Source organism: Pinus tabuliformis, chromosome J, assembly GCF_031772625.1.
Source record: "Pinus tabuliformis cultivar Carrire ecotype Pingquan chromosome J, CPIR1, whole genome shotgun sequence".
In the NCBI taxonomy this organism is placed as follows: Eukaryota; Viridiplantae; Streptophyta; class Pinopsida; order Pinales; family Pinaceae; genus Pinus; species Pinus tabuliformis.
The window spans coordinates 645,985,693-646,008,967 of record NC_142295.1 but is presented as its reverse complement, the minus strand read 5'-3'; the positions used below and the strand labels follow the sequence as shown (position 1 = coordinate 646,008,967).

Genomic DNA, 23,275 nt, shown 5'->3' with positions numbered 1-23,275 from the left:
GATATTGTTCATAACAGAGATCCCGACTTGTACAAAATGATTCACGATTTTGTGTGTGTACGGTGGAATAAACTTAATCTTCCACTACATTGCTTGGCGTATATCCTTACGCCAAAATACTACTCTACATCTTGGTTGGGCCAACCTGCACCAGGGGGTGGGATTAGGATCAAACTCCATTCAGATGCAGAGGTAACTAGTGGATATTTGCAAGCATTGGAAAAGTTGATACCTGATAGGGAGGAATGTGCAGTTGTGCGCCTTGAAATAGGCAGATACTTCAGTGGCACTGGTTTGTTTGGTACCTTCCATGCAATGGAAGACAGAGACAGATTTGATGCTCTCACATGGTAGGAAACATATGGAAGCCATGGACTTTTGCCAAAATTGGCAAAAAAAGTTCTATCGCAGGTTGTGAATACTTCTTCTGCAGAGAGGTGTTGGAGCACCTACAGCTTCATACACAATGTGAAAAGAAACAGATTCAATGAAAACCGAGCAGAAAGCTTGGTTTCTGTGCACTACAACTTGAGGTTGTTGAGTCATCACTGAGATCGGGCTTATGAGGATGCCACATATAGAATTTGGGACAATCACCCAGAGGATGACAATTTGGAGGATGGTATAGTGCATCTTGAAGAACTGGAAGAGGAACTTATAAGGGATGAAGACGAAGCAGATGCAGCTGCAGCAGCCATGCCACCTCCACCTCCACCGTCCAGTAGCAGTGCTCGAGGTCCGAGTCTTGTTCCTTTGCTGTTGCCACCTCCATCTACACCCTCACGTGGAGGGCATGTGCCTTCTAGTTCTGGTCGTCGGTCTGTGCGGGAGACTCCTAGAAGACCACCACGACCTGCTTATACTCCTGGAGACTCTCGTGGCAAGGGCCACATGTAGATTTACAATTTACTTGTCTTTTCTAGTTTCTATTAGACTTTAGTTTTCATAACTGTTGAGTTTTGAGTCCTTGACTCTTGACTCTTGACTCTTTCATATCATAATGATATTTTTTGTAAACAATATATGACTGTGACAATGAAAATTTGAAGTTTGAAGTTGGCAATTATAACTCATTGGTAATGATTGTGAATTATGAATATGATGCTTCGTGAAAGACTAAAGTTGTTTCATTTCATTTCATTATTCATGTATCATTTTATAACATTTCATTTCATGTTAACAGTTAGAAGTTAGGACTTAGAAATATCTAAGATATTACTTCTTGTAATGGTTAACCGTTAAACTTAGCTTACAAGTACAACTTTGGTGATCAATGATGATAAATGTTATATATTGGATTTTCAATTTTGAAAGCTTGAAGTTGAAACTTTAAGATTGAATTTGATGAATCATGATTCACGAGACTCATTATGTTGCAGTTGTAATATGTATTTTACTAACTTGTGGACATGGTTGATGAAGATTATAATTTCTAGAATCAAGATGATTGATGTGATATGGTTCATTGATCAATCTATGTTTTTTTATGTTTTTTATATCTAATTCATCATTCTACATGTTTTTGTTGACATATATGTATCAAAAGTAAAAAAATATAAAATATATATATCTATATATATATATATATATATATATATATATATATATTTTTTTTTTTTTAAAAAATCGCTCCCGGATTCGCTCCCAAATTGGGAGCTTCTGAAAATGGTCGCTCCCGCTCCCGTTTTCGCTCCCGCTCCCTGCTCCCGCTCCCACTTCCAAGTAACATTGTAGACTTCCATTGATCTCATGTATCATATTCTTAGAGATGATATATGCTCTTATCTAGATAAGTCAAAGTTTTGACTTCTGTTGTAAACATACTATCTCTCTCTCTCTTTGCTGAACTATTGAAGAACATATAAGAAGAATTGATCAAGGTTTCCCCACATTGGGGTTTGTCCCTGGTTAGCGCCACATCTTGTGTCCTCTTATCTTGGCTTGTCTTCTGCAATTTATGTTTATGTTCTATCTGTAGTTTACTTTAATGCTGATGTGATTGCTAATCTGGAAAAGATATGTAGCTAACTGTGAAAATTGAAATAAATTGCTCTAAGCATAGAACATACCTAAAATTAACAGATTCCCACCATGTGAGAGCATCAAATTTGTCTCTATCTTCCATTGCATGAAAGGTGCCAAACAAACCAGTGCAACTGAAGTATCTGCCTAATTGAAGACGCGCACTAGCACATTCCTCCTTGTCAGGTATCAACTTTTCTAATGCTTGCAAATATCCTATAGATACCTCTTCATCTATATGGGGTTTGGCCGTAACCCCACCCCCTGGTGCAGGTTGGCCCAACCAAGATGTAGAGTAGTATTTTGGCGTAAGGATACAAGCCAAGCAATGTAGTGGAACATTAAGTTTATCCCACCGTATACACACACAATCGTGAATCAGTGTATACAAGTTGGGATCATCCCCAACATGGTATCCATCTGCTCACACACCTCACCAATCACTAGTTTATCTGTATCTGCAAACCGAATCATGTGATAAATGGGCTTGGTGAAATCCAATACTTGCCTCACACGTGCCCAAAACATACCATCAAGGGCGGCCTCCTGCACCTGTTCAAAACCTTGCTTGTCAGCTGCATTTGTAGCCCTTTCCTTTAATATCTACCTGTGTGGATTTGATACCATGCTAGCCAATGTCTCTCTTACCTTCAAAAGGCACCTGAAGGTGAGGTAATAGCTACCAAATCTAATCCTCTCAATTTCCAACAACTCCAATCTTGAGTGACTGCGGAAAAGGCCATGGGTATTGCTATGATTTGTAATAAATTTTATCATTTGTTTGCCTTTCTTGTTCAAATCACCAATCGATTTGTATTCTTCGTTTTTGTTCTTAACAATATCATGTATCAAAAGGTTCATTGTGTGAACCAAACACCCAGACCAAAATATGTTGGGGTATTTATCCTCAATAATTGCTCCCACTGCCTTACAATTAGGAGCATTATTAGTGATGAATTGGATGACATTGTATGGCTCAATACAGTTAATTGTTTCAAGTAATGGTTTTGCAATGTTGATGCCGGTCTTGAACTTGTCTGAGTAATCATATGCTGAAAGAATGATGGCACCACTAACAGACACAGCAAGAACATTTATCAATGGCTTGCCTTTTACATTTGTCAATCCATCAGATACAGTGGACACCCCATGGTCAGTCCAAGAACTTGTCATTCTATTCAAAGAATGTGATATTTTTGCTTTTTCATGATCAAGTCTAACGGTTCTTGCCTTGTCATACCCAGGGCTCTTGTATCCTTTAGGGGCATCATTTATGGCAGAAACTATTTCGTGCCAATAAAGTGAGCGAAGAACATTGAATGGTATCCCACATGCATAGAGAAACCTGTAAACTTTTGAATTCACATCATTCCTACACCCTTCATCAAGGAAATCTGATATGCTTCTACACCTTAAACCTAGTGACCCTGTGCCTCCGTATCCACTGCCTTGGGAGGATGCTAAAGGAGTTCTTTGTGCATGTGATTGTGAGCTTGGTTCAAAGAAACCCTTTGATTTTTTAGATTTATATTGGGCTTCCTCCTCTTCCCTTATGTATTTGGCTCTATCTGCTGCTGACAGACTTGTACAAGTTTTGATTCCGATTTGTTTATCTCCATCACATGGCATTTTCCCGCAGAGGTGTTTTCTGGCACGAGTGTATGAACTTGTGTAATTATTGTTGCAATGGGGGCAATGAAAATTAGTGGTTCCACCCGCTTTCCCTGCTTTAGGCCTGTTAACATATTTCCACAATGAGGTTTAGTCTTGTTTAGTTTTTTGAGCTGACTCATGTTCACTCTCCTCCAGCTCCTCCTCACCGGGGTTTTCATCAAATCCACTATGTCCCCCTTCTTCATCCCCTTATTCATTTTCAATTTCAACCCTCCTTTTTCTACTCTCTAGCACCATAATAACCAGAAAAGGAACCAAGAAGAAGAAAATGCCAAGAAATATAACTTATGATGTTTGAAATTTGAAGTTTTGAATCTGCAAAATTAAAAAAAATGGAATGGGAATGGGAATGGGAAATAGAGAAAAAATTATTTATTTATTTAGGAATAAATATTAAAAAAAAATTGCTAGACACTCTATTCAATATTGTAGAGCCTACCTCTTTGGCGTCCAATCTCCCCTTGCAAGCTCTTGCTCTCTCACTCTCTTGCTCCTTGCTTTCTCTTGCTCTCTCACTCTCTTGCTCCTTGCTCTTTGCTCTCTCTTGCTCTCTCCTTGCTCCTCACTCTCTCCTTGCTCTCTCTTGCTCTCTCTCACTCTCTCCTTGCTCCTCACTCTCACCCTCTCTCAATCTCACTCTCACTCTCACTTATTACAATGATGAAATGAAATGAGGGAGGGTCTATTTAACCCTCCCTCCCTCACTTTATTTCCACAAAATATTTTATCTTTCTTTCTTTCTTCTTTTTTTTTTGTTTGTTGTTTCTTCCGCCAAATTTTATTTATTTTTATTCTTATTTTTATTTTTTTCTCGCGCGTCTCCGCTCTCGTTGCTCTGGGAGTGATTTTTATAACCCGGGAGCGGTCGGGAGTGGGGGAGCGCGCTCCCGTAAAAAAATTTGCGCTCCCTGCCTATTTCCGGAGCGAAGCAGGGAGTGTCACTCCTGGAGCGATTTTTATATCCCAGGAGCGGTCGCTGCCGGAGCGATGGGAGCGACGCTCCCTGCTTCGCTCCGGAAATAGGCAGGGAGCGCAAAATTTTTTAAGGGAGTGCCCTCCCGAGTCCCTCTCGCTCGGAGTGCGGATTGGTAGCGGGATTGGGGTGGGGGCTCCCCCGCAACCCTGGCGACGACGCTTCGATAATGTCGAAATGGCGGAGACAAAATTAGGAGAGGGTCAAGATAGGATAATTGTAACTCAAGAGAAAATGGCAAGTGATATTAGAAAAATAGATAACATTGAGAGAATGTTGAGCTAGTTAATGGGAATCAATCCAATTTTTAATCCATTAATCGCTCAAGAACCAACACAAAGTCCCAAGACTCCAGAAGGCGAAGATATTTTAAATCATGAAATTCCACAAATACCGCAAATACACTTCCAAGGAAGTCAGTACTATACGAAATTTGTAGAAAAAAAACTACCAACGAATTAAAAGAGAATTACCTAAGTATGATGGTAAGGATCATAGAGTCGCCATCGTCTGGGTCAACAAAATGGAGGCAATTTTTGAGTCAAACCTGACAATCGGTGAACGAGAAAAAATTATGACCGCATCTAACAACTTAAAAGCTAAAGCATACGACTGGTTCTTATGGTGGTCAAACAAATGCGAAGCATATTCATTCATTTGGAAGAATTTTGTAGATGCCTTACTACAAAGATTTCATGACGTGGAAGAAGATGATATCTATGAAAAGTTTGTTCATCTCAAACAAAAAGTAACTGTGAGCGAATAAACCCACGAATGGGAATTATTAGTTATAAGACAAAGAGGATTCTCTAATGAAGAACTGCTAAAACTGTATAGATGTACAAGCCCAAAACCATTGAAGAAGCGAGACATGCAACCATAATTATTGAGAAAAAACATAAGTTTAGAATGTCATTATTCAAGGAAGATGAAGGCCAACAACAATACACTAGAAAAAAAGAAACAAACAATGTGATTTTACAAGTGTGATTTTATACCAACATTGAAAAGATCATATCTAAGTTAGTAAATCATCTATGAAAATTAGTATACTTCAATGCACTAATTAGCTTAATGAAATAAGTGGGTTAGAGATTAAATCTAAAGATTAGATGATGAAATAATGCAGGTAACTAAACTAGCAAGGGAAATGAATACGGTTAGTCACTAACTATCTAAAAATCCTCCTTCCAAATGAGGAGATATGGATACCAAGGGGAAATCCCCAAACTCCCTCAAGAAGATTTTTTTTATTAGAAGAGAAACCCTCTTATAGAGAAATGAGGGTTTTAAATCTTGAGGAGGGTTTACAAATAGAGGGTTTCAAAGAGAGGATACCCTTGCCCAAAATACAAAAAAATGAGAAAATTATTTACATTACTCTTTTTTACAAAATTACAATGAAAGGGTTACTTAATGAGGAACTGGCTTATCCTTCCAAAAGATTTGGCTTTGAGGCTCAACGTCAAAATTCTTCTGGGAGAAGAACTTGCAAAAGATAGAGAGAGTGGGGTTTATCCACATATCAAAAAAGGAATAGGTCCCAAAATTTGTATATTCCTTGATCTTCAAGTCTCCAAATATGGATCTTTCAAAAACGTCTTCAAAACCCCGATCTCAAGCCTTTTTCAAGAACTGTGCAAGCCACCAAGAGAAAAATAGATCTGATGCAAGAGAAAGTAGATCAGAAAATAAGGATAATATATACATAAAAATACAATTTGCTAGTCACAAGAGGATGAGGACACCTCCACTCTTGGGCAAACAAGAAAGGGAAAACCCTCTAAATAAGCTCTAAAAGCTAGATTTGCCATTGAAAAGCACATAAAACAAAGATCTGAATTAAAATTGATGATATTTTAGAAATCTGGGTAGAAACTCCCTTTTTAATCTTTAGATCAGCCCCTGATAGAAATAGATCAGTGTGGGTTCTTGCTCCTTTCAACTTGGGAGTGGGTTCATTCCACCAAAGACTTACCCCACGCTCAAGATCTTCTTTAGATAATAAAGATCTCTACACACTTGAGATAGATTACACAATGAAAAAGAAGGCTAGGGGTTCAACCAAAAACCCACTAGTGCTTCTCCCTCTATGCTCCTCTAGCTCAAAAACTAAGACAAGATAGCTTGCATCAATTAATCCAATACCTGGCAGATGGAAATAATAAATCGATTAATACAAGTAGAGCATTAAGCACAAATGAAATAGTTATACCTCAAAAGAAGAAGAATAACACCACATAGATTAAACCCCTAATTTTTTTTCTTTATTAGATCTAGAAAAATAGAGTACAAAATGGCAGAGCTGCTAGCCCAGTCTCGTTACATCAGAATGAATCCAAATGAGGAGCTCAAGGCTCTCTTAAATAGAAAAATAGGAGGAGATCTAGATCAATGTTGCACGAAGCGGGAGCGAAGCGGAAGCGTTTTTTGGAAGCGGGGACGCCGAAGCGTCATTTTCCAAAAATCTAGGAAGCGAAGTGTCCGCGGAAGCGTCTGCTATATATATATATATATTTTATATTTTTTTGCATTTATACTCAAAACAAACATCCCAAATACCAAATTAATTGTAGAAGACATGAAAACATGCATATTTTTGCATAAATCAAGATAGATATAACATCCATTGTACATTAATGATCTAGAATCTAGATTCTTCTCCTCTTGTCTAGCCTTTGCCTCTACCTCGATTGTCTAGGGATATTAGTCAACATTGCCCAATTTTGATCAAACTACCTAATTCAAGACTTAAAATATGGTAGAAAAAGCTTAACATGTTTGATCGATGATTTTGACTTGATTGAAAGGTAATTTTTTGCTAAGGGCGTGCCACGTGACAAAGGAGTTCAACAATTAACACCACCAACACCAGGGTACATATAGGGCTTGGTGCTCTTGATTAAATGCTAATCGCATACCTTCATACTTGATATAATCTAATGAAATGCCACAATCCCATTGATCCTGAATACCTGAAAACTATTAAGTCTGCTGAATTTTGAATAGGATATGAAATTCTATTTTCTCCATATGAAGTCCAATGAGGCTGGAACCACTCTCAAACATTCTGAGTCATTTCATGGTAATGTTAAAAATTTAAGTAAAAGGATGAAAATGAAAAATAAAGGAGAATGTCACTTTCACTTTAAGAATTTAACATTACCATGAGTGAGCATCTGCTATATTTATATTTCTTTTTGCTTTCATTTGTCACCCTAACCCAAGGTGGACCCACCCCCAACAAGCAAACTCACCTAAAATTTAAAAAAAAATTGAAAAAAAAAACGATTTTCTAAATGCTTTTCCGGAAGCTTTTCTGGAAGCGTCTGGGAAGCGCCGTACGAAGCGCGCTTCGGAAGCGCCAGCGCTTCCAAATTTCCAGGAAGCGGCTAAAAAATCCGGAAGCGTGCTTCCGGCCAAGCTTCCTAGGCGCTTCCGTACAGGATGCGCTTCGGGGCTTGGAACCGGGGGGGGGCGCTTCGTGCAACACTGATCTAGATGATAGCACACATTTCCAAGTGCCAAGTGGTGATCCAAGATAAAACATGTGGATCTCCTTGAGGAACATCTAGATCTCTTTGAGCAAATTGTAGCCCCCCTTGAGGCTCTGCGTAGATCTTGATGGAGCTAGCTGTTTACACTAATAAACAATGGGTGGAGTGGTTTGGACCATTTTAGCAATGTTTTCTTGGTCCATCTTGATCATGTCCCATTCCAATCTCGTAACCTGAACCATCCAATCAACTAGCTTGGAGCACCTCTCTAAAATATGTGAATTTCTTGGAGAACTCCGTGTTCCTTGGACCATCGAATTTCTACTTGGGTCATCCCCCTTGGTAAATGGAATTCACATCACCTTTTTGACTTAATTATTACTCTTTGTGAATTTCCACTTTATTTTTTGAGTATTTTCCACTAGGAGAGAATTTTATGATCTCCCTATTTTATTTTTCACCCAATTTATTTGCTAGTTTTTGCCAAAAATTAGAAAAAATGGGTTTTGAGGGGTGAATAATCACTTTTTGACCCTCAAAGTGTGTCTAAATAGAAAGTTGAGGTGTAGAGGTCTAATTTTGAGTACTCATACCCCCTACAACTTCTCTAGACAACACTTATTACATCTTACATCAAAAATTTATTAAAAATCCCATCCAGTGGGAAATTTTTAACAACTTAAAAATGTACACTTAGACTTAACCAAATTTCGTGAAACTTTAGAGATGATCTAGTATGGTAATATACATTGACTCTAGACACTAGGATTCACCTAAGACTCTACCATCAAGCCGCACTCTAGCTTTGGGGTATATCTGGGAGAAAAACTTAACTAATTATAAGTGTTAAAAAACACAAATAATTAGCTAAGGAAAAAAAACTCCCTAGAGTGAACTCACTTGCTAGTAAAGTCCTAAGCTACCTAGGCCTGTTACATGACTCTTTTTCATCATGCTAGATTCATTTTTAGAATGCCCCCTTCGGGCTGCGAAAGCTGAATAACAAAACGATGAGAGGAAGAAAATTAATTCTGGAATTCTGACATGATCTGATGGTGCTAGAATGCTCGGAAATGTACTTTGATCATGGAGTCTTTGACAAATCTTCAAGTGCTAAAGTGGACCAAATGATTTCCCATATATAGATAGGGCTGTTACCATAGCCATATAGATATCCATATACTCCATCATGAATTGGATAATTTATAGATATTCTATATTCCATTAATATGAAGTTGCCTATCCAAACTATGGGGAAGTTCTAAGTCGAATGCTTGTAACTTTGATAAACCTCTACTCTATACGAATTCAATATGGATGGATGCATCGATTGAATGATATGATATATATTGTGATACAGGCGACTCAACCGATCCGATTTCAGCAACATTAGAATGACGACCATTCATGCATCATGCATATTCTCTCCCCTAGATAAGGGTCAATGAAGTAGCGGTTCACTGGTGGCCTATATGTATATAGGGCCATCCTATCCATCCCTATGGCGTTCCTTATCCCAAAAATCCTTCTCAAGAAAGATACCTTTCTTTTTGCCAATCTTTATCCAACAAACCTAGATGAAAGACCGACCTGTCGCTTAGGGGACAAGAATGTCCAATCAACTATGATGCCAAATCCAAAGAATTTCATGGCGCCTCAAACTGCGTATCAAGAAGACTAGATACAACTTGCCAAGCAGCTCATACCTTCTTAAGTGGCGAAGAACATGAGATCATATAGGCTAGGGCTTTCCCAATTATTTCACATAGCTAAAAGGAATCTTATCTCAGTTTGGTGATTCTAGATTTTGGATATATGAAAATGATACTTATATTAACAACAAAGATGGTACAGCCCTAAATGTGTTAAGCATGCAAAATCTAGTGTTGTTGAACGAAGATAAGATTCATTTTAGCTATGTGAAATAATGGGGAAAGCCCTATCCTATATGATCTCGTGCCCTTCACCATTTAAGAGGGTGTTGGCTGAATCTCATGTTCTTCACCTAAAACATGTTCTATTGGTTTAATAATGCTCTTTGATGAGTTTCCTATGGTATAGAATCATTTTAAAGTGCATGGGAGAATACATATTGATTGATTTTCATGCAATTTTCTGCAATTTATTAGGTCTGACATTATTATTTAAATTTCATTTATTGGCTAATTGAACCGTGTTAAGTTGTTGAATGTTTTTTTCTAAGTTGCTAATTTTATAGCCTTTCATTACATGTAGTTTTCATGCATTCTGAATGGTTAGATTTGCTGTTCTAATTAAGTTTTGTTATCTGTCCAAAACTGGAGATTTTGACCTAGTTTATAGTAGCCAAGTGTCTTGTGAGCTTTGGGTGTGTTTCAGGACTCTATTTGAGATTCCCTTGGTTTGGATAGCCTTAGAATTAACCCATGGGTCTTGCAAATCCTATTGCTTGCTTTTCATTCAACCTCCACTTAATCCCTAGCCTTTACAAGCATAGGAGTTGGTGGGTTAGTTTGTAGGATCCTTGGGGGGCACTTAGTTTTAGCCTTTCTAGGGTTATTTGATCCCTAAGTCCTATTTGGAAGCCTCCCTTGTGGTGGCTAGTTGTCACCTCTAAAATATAAGAAGAGTAGTTACTGAGGTGACTATGTTGACACCCCTTTTTGTTGCGCAAATTCCTTGCTTGGTGAAGGATTTGCACCAAGTTGCAAGATTTTGCAGCAACAAGACCCTTGGAACTCAATGTTTTTGTAGAAAACAATAATTTATGAGTGGGGAAACCTAATATTCAACCCTAGGGCCCTACAAATGCTATGTAATTAATCACAATCTTAAATTCTTAAAATAATACTTAAATTTTTAACATTAGCATTAATTGTTTCAGGATGTTTGAGAGTGGTTCCAACCTCATTGGATTTCGTATGGAGAGTAGAATTTTAGATCCCAGTCAAAATCCAACAGTCTTGATAGTTTTCAAGATTTTAGGATTGGGTGGATTGCAATGCTTCCATTGGATTCTGGCATGTGTGAGGGGATGGAACTAGCATTTAATCAAGAGCACCAAGCCCTCTATAATATATATACCTCGATGTTGGCGGTATTGATTTTGAACTCCTCTATCATGACCCTAATAAAAATGTACCCATTAGTCAAACAAAATCTTGATTTGACATGTTAAACTTTTTCTATCTTATTTTTATGTTTAGAGGGTGATATTGATGATGAGGATCCCAATATAGGCAATGATTTCTGATGATATGTAGGTATTTGTTGCAGCATGGTTTTTTTTGACCCTACAGGCCATGTAGAGCCTCTTTGTTGATTTATTTTTGGTTCAGAAATGGATTGCACTTTGTGCTATTTTGGTTATATGCACCCTATATATATATATATATATATATATATGAATTTTTTTACATATTTGTGTATAATGGTTTGGATTCATATGCATGCACATGAATATATTTATATGTTTTATTTTCAAAATTTGTATATTTATATATTTTTTGGTTGACCGTTTTTTTCCAATTTGGGTCCAGTTCTCGGTTTTGGGGTCGACGAGTTCATTAACCAGTCTGGTTCTGATAACATTGGAATAGTGGCACAAAGTATATTACATTTCTGATGCATTTTTTAAAATCTAGTATTTACTACATGCACCAGATGACTAGATACAATGCATTCTATGTTTGAAATTCTTTTGGAATGTGAAATGTACGCCTCTTGTATTATTGTTTGTAATTATAGATAATTTTGAAGATAGTTCTTATAGTCTGGGTATTAACTCTTCAACATCGGGATTCGGAACACGGCTATTTTAGCAGAAGCTATATTGGAACTTCACAATTTTATGTAACACCATAAAGTTTATTCTTTTAATATGGTTTCTACCTTTCAAAACACTTACTGTGGAAGTAGCGGCTTGCCTTGCTTTTATTACCTTGGAATGAACTGTGAAATTATAACAGAAAACAGGACTAGTTAGATGTTTGCAGATCCATGACTTTCAACTCTTTCATACACCCTTGCATGCTTTTTGGGTTAAAAGATTGACTTGTTGCTTGCATGAGCGTGGTGTTGTTTTTTTACATGAAATAATAATTGTGAAGACAGATGATACACCTTTTAGCTGAAACAGGAAGTCTAAGTATGTATGCTCTCCCACATAAATAAAAATCGGGAGCCTGAGCACAGTGCTAAAGAATGAAAGTATTATTGCTTATTTATTTGTGTGCTTTATTTCAGGAGAGGATTATTCAACTTTTAAGAGATTTTGGGGTTCAGCCAAATGAGTGGAAAACAACTCAAAGCATTCATCCAGTTTCTGTTTTGGTGCATTTCTTGTTAAAGCAGTTACCATCAACAGTTGTTAGTACACATGCCTTGGGGCTACTTAAACTTGTAGAAAGTTCTGTAGACCTTTCAATGGCCCAGGTAAGAAGTTCAGCTTATAGATTTCTTCAGTAATGATGAAAGGAAATATTTGAGAAGATTGAGTGTTATTAGCAGTTTGTCTCTAACAGTTTGACTTGCAGTATTTGAATTACAGATTGCTTGGGTTTAAATTCTGTGAGTGTAGTCCACCAGGGAAACTGCGTCTTACCATATTGAATGAGGTGCTGGAGGTATGTAATCAATTTGTATTCTATATGTACCTATTTGAGAAGGCTCATCATTATAGTCCAGCCAGTTTGAATGCTTGGTACTATTCGTATGTTGTAGTGCATTAACATTGCTGATATGCAAATAAAAGATGATTGGACTATTTCTTTCCCCAAATTTTTTACTTAAATAAATTTTCTCGTGAATCCACAAATCTAAGAAGAATAATTCAACCAGCCAAAATCCATGTCACCCTTTTACTTATATAAATTTACTTGAGAATCCACAAATCTCGGAAGAATGATTCAACCAACCAAAATTCATGTCACCCTGACAAAGGAAATAGTCATAGGAAGAGAAGAAAATAGTGAGATTTATATGGAACACAGTACTAAATAGGGATATGCAATTGTAGTAGCATGCCTTGCAATTATCATGGACATCAGTACTAAATAGGTATATGCAATTGTAGTGGCATGCCTTGCAATTATCATGGACATCGGTTAGATAACAACCTCAAGCCGAAGAGGGCCCACAAGGCATGACTCTGAAACTGCTAATAATTTTGGTGCCGAAGTGAAGGAGGATGCTGTCACATCAATCTTAGGATTTACACTCCAAAGCCATCTTCTGGATTTTTAATGTTTTTGGTGTGGGTAATGGCTTATAAACCACCATTGGCCCACAATTTTTATGTATGTGGGATATCAAAAGTTAAAACACATGCACACCCAACACACCTGGATGTTTGGCCTGTGTTAACAAAGCAAACATTGTACTTTATCATGTCACCTGTTGGTAAAGGACCATGCACATTTTTTTCTATGTTGCACGGGTTCCCGAACCCGGGGGTGGGGTTGTCGAACCCGTCCCTAAGTACCGGATTCGGGTACAGGGTCTTCTTAGAAGAACCTGTTGACCTCTACTGGTCAACTACCAATGCAGTGCACCCCATTTTTCTTGATAGAAAGAAGCAGCACCTGATCAGCATGTCCGTGCCATCCTGCCATCATCAGCAGCTTGATCATTTTTGTTGTGAACCCAGTCTGCATGTATAAGTTGTAAATAATCTAAGCAGATCAGAGTCATGTATGTAAAGTTGCCTAGGTGGACCTAACTTTCTGATGATGATCTGCGTCCCGGGAGGTTTTTAGTCTCACCGATCCATGGATCGGCAGAGTTTTCCTTCAAACCCGACCCCAAAGCCGGGATGCATTTTGTTATTAGGACTTTAGGAGAATCCTAGCATGTTAATCTGCTAGATTATAGTTGTGTCGCAGAACTGGGTGTTCTATGAGGGTCTGTGCTAAGTGGTTTCATCCCTTTGAGATGTAAATTGTAAAAATCATGATGAAATGTGTTTTGAGGGTTGAGAATGTTGTAAATCCCCTCATGAGTCCTAGGTCCTAGGTCCTAGGTGATGTTTCCAACGGCTTAGTTTGATGATCCATCTTAAAATGAATTAAAAATTTAAAAAATGAATAAAAATAATAAAATTAAAAAATAAATAAAAAATTAAAAAATAAAAAATAATAAAAAATTAAAAAACATAAAGCAAAAACCCTAAGCAATAAAATAATAATATTTTTGTGAATGCATGCAAAAATAGCTTTTTTAAATAAAATCGACGGATGAGATTAAGGGATGTCTTAACTCTCATCGACGGTCGAGATCGCTTCAACATGGATCACCCAAAACTAGCCGTTGGGATCATTTCCTTTATATAGGGTCTTAGGGGGTCATTTCAGATGATTCGATCTGTGAGTCAAAGACTGAAGAAGCTCTCTTGTAAATTTGTTTCTGGTTAATAAAGAAGACTTTGGGGTCTATATCCTGCTGGTGTTACTCTCTTGAAATGCTGTGAGATTGTTTTGATTTTCTGCATATGTTATTTTCAACTGTTAATAATAGCTTTCGTAGAGTATTGTGGGTACAGGTATCTTGCTCACTTGCTAGGGTTTGGGTGCTGTTAGGGTTTCTGAAGTAATGGCAGGTATCTCCATTACTTCCTGAGATCTAGCAGCATTCTTGCCTTCTTTACTGATGGTTGTTTCTGAGCTGTGTAGAAAAAACCTTGCTGAAGAAGATTTGGTGGGCGTTAGGGGAAGTTCTCGGCTGAACCAGCCAACTCCCACAAGCATTTTCTGCTGAGCCCAGTGGATTTGATCCTGGGTCTATCATTCGGTTTTATTTTTCTGATCTGCATGAGAGAATTTCTGAAGTTTCTTTTTACAGTGACAAATCTGAAATTTTCTGTTCCTTAAATATTTTCTGTGCTTATTGATGAATCTGGCATTTCAGGGGCCACAAATCTGTAAATTTATTAGCTGTCTTAGGGTTTCAAATTTTTCTAGGGTTACAATTTTTTCATTAGGGTTTTATTTTTCTTTTTTTTTATTGCAGCTGCCCGGCCAGCAAGTCCAATCCAAATCGAAATCGCTCCAACGTGCTCAGTCTGGAGCTCCTTAAAAGTACTTGCGGCTTGAGATACTCAGTCATGAAGACATTCCGAAGTGGCAAAGAAAAACCCTGAGTATTTGATGCAGTTCTGAGCCAACTTGCAGTGAAGCATTATTGACCGTCTGAAACTTCATATAATCTCTGTCCTGAGGCACTGTAACAAGGCGGGCTACCAACGAATGACCCATTCTGCATACTTTACACTTCACGTGGTGATGATTTGAGGCCTCGATCCATGCGTTGAAAGATCAGTCGTCTAAAAAAAAAAAAAAAAAAACAAGCCTGTGGATCAGTAATTAGCAGCAAATCCGCGGCGGATAAGGAAATAGATCTGCATACGCATATTATCAGATTTCATGAAAAGCCGACAGTCGAGGCATTCAGTTGTTCCCCTGGTCGAAGGTTTATTGATTCCCACAATCGTCCATCACGCAGATACGTCGGCAGCTAAAGGTTACATTTTCGCGTTTTTTCTCTTTCGAAATAGCTGCATTGATGTATAGACTCGTCACAGATATCTGCCGTCGTTTGCCACAGGTATCGTATTTATGAAATATATTTGCGTGGTGTTTCAATATCGTTTGCATTTGTTCTATTTTCGATTTGGGCATCAGTTTTCAGTCGTGGTTTCCAATCTCGTCGTCGCTGGTTTGTGTGGGTATTTTTTTTTATGACGGCCAGGGTTTCTGTGCTCAGTTTTTGGATGCGTTCCGCCCACATTTTGACTCGATTCCCTTAAGTTTTCTTTTGATACGTTACGACTCATGTGAATTGCCTGGTTTAATCTTAGGTTTGTTTTATATTTTGATTTGCCGTTCAACGTAGGTTTTGATTTTTCATAGTTTTGATTTAGATTTTAATATTTGGTTCTTAGATTTATGTTTTAGATTTAAGTTAAAGTTTTAGATTAGTTTTTTTTATTTTTATTTTTGGCTTTAGATTTATGTTAGATAGAGTTTAGAGTTAGGTTCTGTTGATTTTAGATTTTAATATTTAGTTTCTTTTAGATTAGATCTTTATTTATAAAAAAGGAAATAACAAATAAAATTTTTTTATTTAGTTTTAGATTTTAGATTTTTTTTAGATTTAGTTTTAATTAGATTTTAATTTTTTGTTTTATTTTTGATTTTTGAATTAAAAAATAATAAAAAATAAAAAAAATATATTTTAGGTTTTATTTTTAAATGATTAGAATTTAGTTTTAAAATTTTAACCTTTTTAGATTTTTAATTTCCAGAAAAATAAAAAAAAAAAATAAAAAAAAAAATTGAAAAAGATTTAAAAAACTTTGAAAAAATAAAAATTTTGTGGAAAATTATTTTTTGCAAGTCTCAAGAGCTTTCGCGTTATATCTTTATTGCTGAGATCTAAAGTTTTCAAGCTGTGATGCGAAATTGACAACTGGTTGATGGTTTATGATTCTCGTGGTGATTTAAAGCATTCATTTTTTCAAATTTTTTTTAGCTGCTGGATATCGTGTTTGTCATTCTAAGAGCATTGTGTTTTTAGCTGATGATAGATGATTGCTGTTCATGGTTCATCTTTTTATATCATTTAACAAGTAATCATTTAAATATTGACTCCATAAGGCACTGGTCTATTAAATCTTTAAATCCATCTAGTGCTTATCATTCATCGAGCCTTTGTCATATCGTGTGTCGTGTCTCCCACCCAACTGTTTGGCAGTTGGTCTTCACTATCTCGCAGGGTCTACCCCCCTTAGCCGCGGGAGACGGGCTTAAACGGAGGGATCGGGGATCAGAGTGACAGCCCCTGGTCCGAGCGTTGTCGTGCCAATCCGCGCGACAACAGAACCCATAAGAACCGGGTTCTCCAAAAAAAAAAAATTGGGTTCTTTTCCTTTAACAGGTTCTTGGGTTCTTCAGTTTGGGTCTTTGGGTTCTTTGGATTCTTCAGAAAAAAATTTATATTAAAAATTTAATTTTCAAGTAAATTTTTTATATTGAAATTTAAAAAATAAAAATTAATAGTCAATAATATGATATTTATTATTAACAAATGTCAAAAACTTAAAAGTTAAAACCTAAAATTTTTACTAACCCACAACCATCGAATTTCATTTTTGTTTTTGGTTGAGTTGTTCTAATTTACCCATTTCACGTGGCTGAGGTGTCTTTGGCTCACATGCATCTATTTACCCATTTCAGGTGGCTGAGGTGTCGTTGGTTCACATGCATCTTTGGCAGATACACACAAGAAGAAGGATCCAATTAATTGGTGGTGGCTTCATGGTGTTGATGCTCCTGAGTTGCAACAATTTGCCATACGGTTACTTGGATAGGTAGCTTGTTTGGAGTTCCTCATCTTTTTCTAAGTTTGAAAAATTCTCAATTAAATATAGGAAATTAATTTTAATTTTTAATTTTTAAATTTTCATTTTAGTTTTAGTTTCTATTTTTAAAATTTTAATTAATTTAATGGGCTTCCCCTAATATTTCAGGTAGCTAGTTTTTCATTTTGTGAGAGGAATTGGAGTACTTGTGCCTTTATTCATTCAGTAAAGAGAAATAGGTTGGGCTCAAAGAAGGCAGAGAACATAGTGTACATTCATAGCACACTTCGTCTCATATCTCGAAAAGACCCGGGGTACAAGGAGGGTCCTTTCAAGAGATGGGACCAACACATAGATGATGCTATGTGTGTGGAAGAGGAGATACAACCAGATGGCCTTATTGAGCTACCTCCAATTGCTATGGATGAGCAAGAGCCTCAAGATGAGAGTGATTCCTACCTGGAGAGCATGCTAGCTAAAGATCTAAGTGATGTTGGTGACATGGATGTTGATGACATGGCTTGAGGAAGCCATTGTTCATTAGGCTTTAGCTATTTTTATTTTAGTATTTTAAAATTTCCTAGTTCATGTTTGGAGATGCCTCAAGGAAAATTTTGAATGTAGTATGACAATGGACATATATCATGATTCATGATTCTTATTAATATGTAAACACTGAACAGTTTTTTGGTGATAAATTTTGAAATTTCAATGTGAATGTTGAATGTTCATTGAAGTGCATGTTTAAATGATTAAAGTTTTCTTGTTTAAAGTTGAAAAATATACAAATTCAAATTTCATATATATTATTAATTATAATTTATTAATTTATAATTTATAAAATTTAATATTATTATATTACCCGACGAACCCACATACCCTGTTTCAAAAAATACCGTCCCCGTCCCCGAACCCATGTTTCCTGGCAACATAGTTTCTTTTTGCATAAAATGTTCATTGTCTTTATTTGAGAGCATGACAAATCCTGAGAGTTGATTTTCTTCAAAATTTCCAATGCGTTACTCTACTTCTTTTAGTCACAATGAAGATTGTTCACCACTCCGCGTTAACCACCCTATAGCAGTACACATTTTTGCAAAGGAATTCTATCATGTTCAAGGAGTCAGATATCCAAGATTCATCATCATTTGTTAATTTATTAGAGTTGTAAACTCAAATTCTGCAAGTTTATTTTAAATGATGCTAGTATGACTGTTTAATTATGTAACAACCTGGGTAAGCCTATGATTTTGGCGATGAATTTTGTCCTAGGAGGTTTTTCGTCTCACTGATTATCTGTGTTTTTAAACACGGATGATCGACAGAGATTTTCCCTCCAACCTCACCCTAAAGCTAGGGTGGGATTTATCGTCGAAGTCTTAGGTGAGTCCTAGTGTTTTAGTTGAGTCTTTTGTAAAAGTGTGTTTGGAAATAATTTAAGCACATTTGGCTAAATTATTTTATTACAAACACACTTGGTCTATATTAGAGCATATTGTGTCGCAACATTGTGTAAATTATTAAGGGTCTATGTCTAAAGGTGTTTTCCCCTTTTAAGGGTTGAATTAATTGTAATATCTTGATGTAAAAATATTTTGATGCATGGTCCCTTATATTTAGACACCATGGCTAAAATGTTGAAGGGTGGTAATTAGTACCCTCTAGTGTCAATTAATTAATTTTTCTTGCAGAAATAAATTAAAATCTGAAGCCAGAAAATTAATTGATTTTGAGTCAAAAATATTTATTTTTTATTTTTGGTTTTCTGGGAAAAAAGGACAAAATATTAGCTAGAAAATGGTCAGAAAATAAAAATGAGAGAATAAATTCTCTCCAAGCGAGAAATATTAAAAAAAAGGAATGTTCACTTTCCAAGAAGGGAATCTCCACAAATCAAGGAAGCAAAAAGTCAAGAAAATATTTTTGGTCTAGAAAATAGGAATTAATTCCCCCAAAAAAATGATTTTTTAATGAAAATCGAATTTATTGCCCAAGTTGGTTAAGTGAATGGGGATTTTTCGAGGCGAAAAGTCAGAAAAAATATTTTTTGGACCAAGAAAAAAGGCATCATCAAAGAATTCGAATTTTTTCTCAAGCAATCAACGGTGGAGATTATTTTGATATGGGTCAAGCATTTAATCAACCAAGATTAAGTCAAATTTGTGCACCTTCATGGATCTATCCGTTTTTTCACTTGGAAGAGTCTCTAGAGCTCTCATTTTTTCTATACAAGGAAGCATATGCTCCTTTGTTAATTTTAGGTATGTTCTATGCTTAGAGCAATTTATTTCAATTTTCACAATTAGTTCAATATCTTTTCCAGATTAGCAATCACATTAGCATTAAAGTAAACTGCAGATAGAACATAAACATAAATCCTAGAAGACAAGCCAAGACAAGAGGACACAAGATGTGGTGCTAGCCAGGGACAAACCCCAATGTGGGAAACCCTTAATCAATTCTTCTTATATGTTCTTCAATAGTTCAACACACAGAGAGAGATAGTACGTTTACAACAGAATTCAACACTTTGACTTATCTAGATAAGAGCATAGATCATCTCTAAGAAGATGATACATGAGATCAGTTGAAGACATGCTGCTTCAACCGATTCTCCAAGGTGACTCCTTCACCTATCGTTGTGTTGCATTTCGTTATCATGTTGCACCTCACTGCGCTGCACCATGCTGCACCCATCATGACTATGCTGCATCTCATCACGCTTCATTAATGATGACTGTACCCATCACTGTATTGCATTATGTGCCATTGCTGCACCATGTTGCCATACTAACCTATGAGTTGGCTACATCTTGCTTGCTTGTTGTCCCTTGCTTGCTTGTTGTCCCTAGCATGCTTGTTGTCCTTAGCGTGCTTGTTGTTGCATGCTAGTTGTCCCTTGCATGCTAGCTGTAACATTGCATGCTTGGTGTATTTGCTACTAAGTACCATACAACTGTCCCAATGTTAGTTAGTTGTCCCTTGCATGCTGCTCTCCTTTGAAGACAGATGCTCTGGATGTTCCGGTAGTTCCCAGCAGTTCCGACTGTTCCCAACAGTTCCGGCAGTTCCGACAGTTTCGGTTGTTCCCGGCAGTTCGGCTATTCTCGGCAGTTCCGGCTGTTCTCGGCAGTTCTGGATTCTACCCTCTGCGTCAGCTTTCCCGCATGTTCCGGCAGTTCCCGACAGTTACGGTAATTCCGGCAGTTTCCGCTGTTCCTATCAGTTTCGGCAATTCCGGCTATTCCCGACAGTTCCTGTAGTTTCGGATTTCACGGCAGTTATAGTAGTTCCCGACAATTCTGGCTTTTCCCCGCAGTTCCGGCAGTTCCCTGTAGTTCTGGCTTCTGCCCTCTGTGTCATCGTTCCCGGCTGTTCCGACAGTTCTCAATAGTTCCGACTATTCCGACTGTTCTCGACAGTTTCGGCGGTTCCCGACAGTTTTGGCTTCTGCGCTCTACGTAAGCTTTCCTGACTGTTTTGGCAGTTCCGGCTGTTCCTGCTTTGCCCTCTACGTCAGCGTTCCCGACTGTTTTGGCAGTTCTCGGCAATTCCGGCTGTTCCTTGTAGTTCCAGCTATTCCCAGCAGTTCCGGCAGTTCTGGCTTTTCCTAGCAGTTTCGGCAGTTTCGACAGTTCCAGCTGTTCTGGCTGTTCCTGACAGTTCCGGCTTCTGCCCTCTACATTAGGGCAACGTCATCCCTTAGGATCTCTCCTCCTACTAAAACCAAAAGACAAGTAGAGAGGAAGAGATCCCAAGTGTTTGAAATGACTTGAAGGCCACCTCTATTTATACTAAAACGTTGATCACAAGTGGGGTTTATTTGGTTGCTGGCCGACCTTCACGAATTGTCCCATAACACAAATAAATTTATATCTCCATGAATACTTATCAGAGTCGGATGATCTTTAAATCAATCCTACACCTCTCGATGAGAGGGATCCAAGAAAAATATCAACTTCCATTAATAAGATGACCCACATGGAGTTTGGCCCTAGTTGCCAATTTTAACACTCCCTCTCAACTAGGGAGAACTCCATCCACTGATCCATATGTCTGATTGTACTATCTTTGCCATCAGTGCCCTGCACTGCTCTACTCTGTTGAACCATGAAGAAGAAGAATTGATCGAGAATGTCTCATACCATTCTCTACTGACCCGAAGTCAGTTTCATCTGAAGAGAGTGTGTCACATCACTTTTACTAGCCTGAAGTCAGTTTTATTGATCCCAGATCAATATCACAAGAGAATGTCTCGAACCATTCATACTGATCCCAGATCAGTTTCATTGATCCTAGATCAATGGAGGTCATCCTAGCATAGGGAGTATGGTAGATACATCGATGTGTCCATAGATAGTACTACTATGGTTCCTAACCCCATTTCCTTGCTCATTGATCAGATGAGAGGTACTTCCCATGAGTCCCAGACTGTATGGGTAGGATGCCTTGACAGGAGAACTAATCATCCTGTCCACAGAGAATGAATCAACCTGCCCCAGAGTCGCCACGGGAGAACTAATCATCTTGGCCCACAGGAGATTTAATCATCCTGTTTCATAGTTGTCACAGGAGAACTAATCATCCTGGCCCACATGAGAACCAATCATCCTGTTCCACAGTTGCCATGGGAGAACTAATCATCCTGACCAACAGGAGAACTAATCATCCTGTTTCACAGTTGCCACGGGAGAACTAATCATCCCGACCCATAGGAGAACTAATCATCCTGTTCCACAGTTGCCACAACCCGCAGGAGAACTAATCATCTTGTTCCATAGTCGCCATGGGGTATCACAGGGGAAGGTTGAACCTGTCATCTTGTACATAGCGCACCACCAGGGGAGGGGGAGTCGCCCTGTGGTCGTATGTTGCTCTAGTTAGTACCCGAAGCCCCCTAGAGCTCCCAGAGCTCAATGCATGCAACATACAAGACCCTTATAAGAAGGTTTCTCAACTACTCCAAGTCGTTTGGGAAAGTCACAGATTCGACCTTTCCCCAGGGCTTTCACAAAATGTCTGCAACCTGTACATCAGTCTCAATGCGATGGAGCCTCCTCGCTCATCGACTTACCATATCCCAGATAAGGCAGTATCTGATGTCTATTTGCTGGAGTAATCATCAAATACGAGATTCCTCAATAATCAAATCCCCCCTCTGGTTGTCACAAAGAATCATAGTGGTATTCATCATGTGTACAAACAACTCACTTAAGAGCTTCTGCAACCATGCAGCTTCACATGAGATCATACTCGTAGCTATTTATTCGTTCTCGGCGGTGCTTATAGCAATCGACTTCTGCTTCCTGCTCATCCATGATATCGAAGCAGAATCCAAAGAGAACCAGCACTAAGAAGTGCTTTAGTCATCCTCCACACTGCCTGCTCAGTTAGCATTCGAATAATCATGCAGTTTCATATTTTCGGCATTGTATCTCAATCCATGAGAGATTGTGCCCCGAAGATATCTTAGAAGATTCTTGGCACCAATCCAGTGAGACTCAACCAAATATGAGCTCACCATGCTAATTGCAAAACATATGTCCAGACATAAGTTAACCAAGAACATCAACGCGAATGAGTTTTTGAATCTCAAAGGCATTTCCCAAATCTGGTCCGACATCACTACCATATAACTTCTGAAAGTTAAGATCCTCGAGGTAGTCATAGGCTTGCAGTTTATCATTCCACATTCGGAATCCAACTCCCTATTACTTCTGCAAATGAGAGGGTCTGCGCTTGTTAGAAATAGGTCATCCTCATAAGGTGGTGGTA

The 23,275-nt window shown here is 37.8% G+C and overlaps 1 protein-coding gene across 1 annotated transcript in view; it reads left to right on the top strand.

The window, feature by feature from the left end:
- LOC149228578 (uncharacterized) overlaps nt 1-23,275 on the top strand; it is a 465,738-nt gene that overhangs the window by 31,959 nt on the left and 410,504 nt on the right. Inside the window, exons 3-4 of the mRNA XM_089378272.1 lie at nt 12,391-12,579; nt 12,681-12,770. Coding sequence (XP_089234398.1) covers nt 12,391-12,579; nt 12,681-12,770 — 279 coding nt within the window. The remainder of the gene's footprint in view (nt 1-12,390; nt 12,580-12,680; nt 12,771-23,275) is intronic.